The sequence below is a fragment of the Patiria miniata genome, unplaced genomic scaffold (genome assembly GCF_015706575.1).
Source record: "Patiria miniata isolate m_02_andy unplaced genomic scaffold, ASM1570657v1 HiC_scaffold_20, whole genome shotgun sequence".
NCBI classification, from domain to species: domain Eukaryota; kingdom Metazoa; phylum Echinodermata; class Asteroidea; order Valvatida; family Asterinidae; genus Patiria; species Patiria miniata.
The window spans coordinates 12,190,291-12,196,290 of record NW_024037059.1 but is presented as its reverse complement, the minus strand read 5'-3'; the positions used below and the strand labels follow the sequence as shown (position 1 = coordinate 12,196,290).

General features: G+C 42.7%; 1 protein-coding gene across 1 annotated transcript; it reads left to right on the top strand.

Annotated features, from left to right (window-relative positions):
• Positions 1-2,656: 2,656 nt before the first annotated feature.
• LOC119727813 (G-protein coupled receptor GRL101-like) lies at positions 2,657-3,791 on the top strand. The gene has a single exon (XM_038199881.1). The coding sequence runs from the start codon at positions 2,657-2,659 to the stop codon at positions 3,785-3,787; it is 1,131 nt and encodes a 376-aa protein (XP_038055809.1). The 3' UTR covers positions 3,788-3,791.
• The last annotated feature ends 2,209 nt before the right edge of the window (positions 3,792-6,000 follow it).

The following is a 6,000-nucleotide window of genomic DNA, read 5'->3' as shown; positions in this document are numbered from 1 at the left end:
TTTCAAGCTATTTAAACGAGAACCAATCTTACACTAAAAAATATATCAATCTCATGCTAAAAAAAGAGAGAGTTTTTTAAGCAATTTTTTAAATCATATTTTTAATTTGGACGTGGGCAATGTCTTTACGGCTCCTTTTTTCATTATAGTTTGCAAAATGTAGATATTGCACAAGCACAGCGAGTTTTAAAGGGTTTGGTAAAGACATTTCTGCCAAGGGACACGTTGTGCTAAACAAAAAAGGCCTGAATCAGTGAGTGTGATTGGAAATTGGGATTTTACGTACGTTTTATTATCAAGGTAAGTTAGTATGCTGGGTTGATATTCTACAAATATTTGTTAAAACTTCGTCATTAAGCCATTTAAACTTTGCAATTCCCATGAATGAGGATTTTTACAATGTATTGCTATCATACAAAAATAATATAAGTGATGGCAATTCCAGAAAACTGATAAAAGATGTCCAATAAGATTTCCCAAAACTTATATCTGCAACCTTATAAAAACAATGTTGATGTTTGCCATCGAGTCCAAACACTAGTTGTAAGGTAAATTTTAGGCTATTAAATATAAATTGGCCAACTTTACTATTTGTTTATAACGAGCCTGCGGATCAATGGTTGAACACATGAACATGTTTGAAAGACAGTTAACATGAAAGAAAATAGTATGCCAGTTGCTTAGAATATATGGGTTTCGAGAAGGCCAAGGCCTATATTGGCAAAATGTAAAGACAATATTTAACGTCTGATCTTTTTCAGTCGCCTGCTTAATATATCAGGCACGTTGACTAAGCTTGATAAAGTCGCCTCTGATGGGTTACCAGCCTTGCAACACGCGTAAGTCATTTAGTTGCTCTTAAAGTAAAATCGATTGTAATAGTTTTATCATGCACAGATAGTGCTTGGGAAAGTGATGTTTTTCGGTACCCAATTCGTACCGATTCACGAGAGCATCAAACAGCGGCGGCGAAACGGTTTTCAAACATCACCAAAAAGGGGCACTTGCTCAGCAAAAAGGCATCTTCCATCGGTGCAGCAGCGTATCCAGCATTTAAATTGTTTGGCACATCCGTGCTGAAATGTTGACACGTTTTTTGACCGGACACTTTGCCTCCGTGAATCAAATACTGTGTGTGTTTGTACAAGCATTGCATTCACTGTGTGGACTTCCGAACAAAAGATGTCCACATAAACCAGGTAGCAGCGACGTTGTGTGGACTTGCCCACGTCCACACAAGGTTTTCCCTCTCTGGAAAACAGGTTGGGAGGCATTTTTGAGTTACGTTTTATTTGTGGCAATTTTGAAGAGAAACACTAAAGGGAATCATAGAAAACAATTTGGGTTGAAAGAGGTTTCACAGTTTGAGTAAAATGAGTTTTTTTCACTGGTTTTTCTTAACTACACGAAAACAAAGGAATGTCCACTCCACACTAGGTATGTAAAACAAACATGCCTGTGTGTGTGCGTGTTTATGGTGTAAATCGAGCACACACACGTGCAACATCATCGAATTGAGGACAGGAACCAAATCGAGGACGACCTCGCTAAGAAAACGTGTACAAAACCAATGAGAGCTGTTGCAAACAAATTAGAGTATAAACAAAGGAAAAGGGAAGAGGAAAAATAGGAAAATCCTCGATTTACACATTAAACAAACGTGAGGGTGTGGATGTAAGTATGTAAACACCGGCAATCGTGGACGTAGGACAAAAGAATTGGGGCGCAAACAATATGTCCACGATTGACCGAACGTCCACGATCTCAAATCGTGTACAAAACCAATGAGAGCTGTCGCTAAAAAGTTAGAGTACAAACAAAAGAAAGAGGATTAGGGACAATGGGGCGTCCACGATTGCCGGCATTTACACACGTGGGTCTGCGTGTGTCTGGGTGAGTTTGTCTTACATACGCAGTGTGGACTTCCGAACAAAAGACGTCCACATAATGTAGGTAGCACCGACGTTGTGTGGACTTACCCCACGTCCACACAGTGTTTCCCCATTTCTGGAAAACAGGTTTAGAGGCATTTTTGGGTTAGGTTTATCTGTAGCAGAATGAAGAGAAACACTAAAGGGAATCATAGAAAAAAAAATTGGGTTGAAAGAGTTTTCACAGTTTGAGAAATAATGAGTTTTTTCACTGGTTTTTCTTAACTACACGAAAGCAATGGAAAGTCCACACTAGTCATGTGAAACAAGTATGGGTGTGTGTGTGTGTGTGTGTGTGTGTGGGGGGGGGGGGGGGGGGGGGCTGGTACTATCTTCCGAAATAGGGGGCGCTCTTCAAAACCGGCCATTATGCAAACTACGCATGATGTGCCCATTTTCAGGGCGCATTGTAAGGGTTTTGGGGCTTGGTTTTCATACTCCTTGTTCATATCAGAACTCTCTATACCATTTTGGGAAATGGTTACTGAAAAAAAATTATCCCAAATTTTGTGGCCAGTTTTGTTTTCATCTCGAGGGGCCACATTTATGCTCGAAGGGGCACATTGATGTCAGCAAAAGGGGCACTTGGGTAAATCTGGGGGAAAAGTGCCCCCTGTCCCCCCCCCCCCCCCCCCCGGTTCCGCCGCCCCTGGCATCAAATACATCAGCAGTTCTATCAAGAAATGTGTTAATGCACTGCACCTAATGTTCAATACACATTCATTATGATTTTCAGATTCGTTGACGACTACCGTCTCTGCTGTGCCTTATCCAAGTTGCATCACTTTTCTACCGAGCACAATTGTCACACTACAAAGCCTCAATCAGATTTGATTCTGTGCGACAGCCTTATGCCAAATAACATACTACGAGCGGTGTTGTGGGTATTGGGAATAAGCGCCCTCATTGGTAATTTGTCCGTCTTGATTTGGAGGCTTACACAGAAAGGGGTCGGAGGGGGTAAAAAGACGCTCTCACTTATGGTTGGAAATCTGGCGCTCGCAGACGTCATGATGGGTGTGTACATGCTAATCATAGCTGTTGCAGATCTTACATTTGGCGAGGACTACTTTCTTGTGGCCCCTGAGTGGCGCTCCAGCATAATGTGTAAACTTGCTGGAGTCTTGTCCATTCTGTCCAGCGAGGCTTCGGTGTTTTTTGTGACACTCATCAGCGTGGACTGCTTCCTTGGCATTGTGTTTCCGTTGAAAAACTTCTCTCTTGGGGGAAAATCAACGACAGTCATCATTGTTGTCTTATGGTTTCTGGCACTTTGTCTGAGTATCGTACCGACCCTTTCATTTGGGTCTGATTCTGATATATATGGACTTTCGGATGTTTGTATCGGCCTTCCTCTTACCACAAAGACATCTGGTGTGAACAAAGATTTCCTAGAAATCACGGAGGGGAGTGTGGTGAAACAATTCGTCGATAAAATTGTCCACGCCACAGGTGAGAAACCATCTTGGATCCTGTCAATCATTCTCTTCCTTGGCGTCAATCTGGTTTCTTTTCTTCTTGTCCTGTGTTGCTACGTCGCCATCTTCGTCAGTGTCAAGCGGACGGCCAGTGCCGTCCGAGTGAATGCCCACAGGGAGCGTGAAGTCAGAATGGCGATCAAGATGGCGCTGATCGTGATGACGGATTTCTGCTGTTGGATGCCAATAATCATCATGGGGATTCTGTCTCAGACGGGAACAGTCACTCTATCCACCGAGGTGTATGCATGGGTCGTGGTTCTGGTTCTTCCAATCAACTCGTCCCTCAATCCTTTCCTTTACACTTTCTTCACAGTTTGTTGCGCGACTAAACCGAAGGCCAAACCGCAGAAAAGGAATCAAACAAACCAAAATTAGAACAAAGTGCAACAAACACAAAGGCAGTGGCGGATAGTCTATATGCCCCCCCCCCCCCGGCAAATAGGTAGCTCATGCCTGCTTCGCCCCCTCCTTGACAGCTATACTTCTCCCCCTTGAGCCAACACTGGATTCGTACATGCAAATGTACACAATGCAGTGGTTCGGCTCACAACATAATAATACAGGTGTTTAAATTTCAAAGTGATTCCTAGTAGCTGTGCGAAGGCCAAGGCGAAAACTTAACTTACTCTCGTATCAGTACTGACCAGACCGGCATATTTTTCAATCCACAGACTAAATTGTGTAACATTTCCATTTCGTTCATTGACTGAGGATAAAGCAAACTGCTCATTCACACGCTGTGAATAACAAATTAAAGACGAATAACTTATTAAAGACGATAATTATACTGTGGCGCGCTCGCCCGTCTATGGATAAGGAATTACACCCACACCAACAAGAGCTGACTATCCCACAAAAATATTTAATGACCTTACATGCGCATGAGCGGTTACACGCAAATAAGGGGGGACTACGTCACGAACGGAGGATTCAAGTCCTAGGCCTGTCCGTTTGTTGGAAATATACCAACGCTAAAGGAATACCAATTCACGTGGCAAGCAACCTAGAGGTGACCAGGTAACCTCAATAAACCTCACTACACATGTGTCTTAGAGAACAAGAAACAACTCTTTATTCAGTCCAACACACAGGCTTAAAGTTCAATGAGTGGCCAATAAACCTCGCAGAACAACGTTCCCCGCTGCTCTAGGTTTATCCCTATAAAGTAAGCCTTACACAACAATAACCTCTTACTATACAATGCTTACAACAACCAGCCTAACCAGGCTCTATGTAATTAACCTCATCGATTATCTAGAACGATTATCCCACAGTGGCAAGAACCTCACTGTGCACACCCAGTGCGATCAACAGCAACAAGTTATGAACTGCACACACTGATCAAGACTTTACCAGAGTAACCCTCACATGCAACCTAGCATACAGAAATCACTGGGCTCAGGTTACGGAGCGCGGTTTATAACCCCGAGGTGACTCCTGGCGACAAAGGTCGACAGGCAACAGGCAACCCAATTCCCGACCAGGGAATACTGCTGCACATACCACACGAACCTTAGGTCTCCAGACACCAGCTCAACCCACAGCCACCCAGGCTAATTTCCCCTTACAACAAAAGGTCTAGCTTGCTAATTATTACTCTAAAGTCTCACCATCCGCCTTCAACAGCACGCCGCGATGTCCACCCTTCCGATAACAGCGGCGAACATGCACGAGGTTAACTCAGTAATCGGCAATAATTGCGTTCCGAAGTTCACTCAACAGCGTCTGCAGACGGACTGCCTAAAATCTCTGACTACGCGCTATACCCTACGCACGACGTCGGGGAACCAGGCGAGCCATGGTAAACTCGCACCAGTCCACCGGCTGTTTCGCCACAATACAATGATTTTTCCGATTGATTTGCATCAAAGCCTTACAAATGTTATCACGACGTGTGTTGTTCACATGTTACAGTCTTCGCATTTTGTGCTACACGCGTGATTGTTGGTCGTGTTTGTTGAGTTTTTGAGGATTGTGCTTCAATTTTTGGTTATAATACAGCGAGGGGGCGTTCAAAGGTGTCTTCAGGAAACATTCAATGAGGGCGCTCTGCAAAATAGTCGTAGGGACTACCCATCAACACCGCCGTTGTATATCTCTCGATGATGTATATGTTTGAAAAAACCTTCAATTTTTACAAATGGCAGACATTTACTAAAGGAGCCATACGATGAATTTTACGCTGAATCATTGTTTGAATATTCTTTATACTCTTAATTAACGTATGATAATAACGTTACTTGTCACAATTTTAAGAAGGCCATGGTGTGTCCTAACAACTGAGGGCGTTGCTTCTGTACTTACACTTTGGGCCGACACTGTACAGTGTTAAGGACTATGAATCCAAAATGTAGCCCATAAATTTAAAAAGAAATGCGGTACATAAAGAAAGCTCATTGACTTGCTATCGGATACTAAATCAACAAATAAATTAATACAGAGGATTGATGCAACACTAAACCGAAGCATCAGACAAGTTGAAATGCTGATTCAACTGTAACACTGTAAATATACATTCTACGATTAGTTATTTGCATAGTTATATAAATATTTGCATACGGCAAAAAGAAAAGAATATTCATATACTA

Bases quoted from the DNA above. Each gene is read 5' to 3' on its own strand.
- LOC119727813 (XM_038199881.1), top strand. From the start codon at position 2,657: ATGATTTTCAGATTCGTTGACGACTACCGTCTCTGCTGTGCCTTATCC.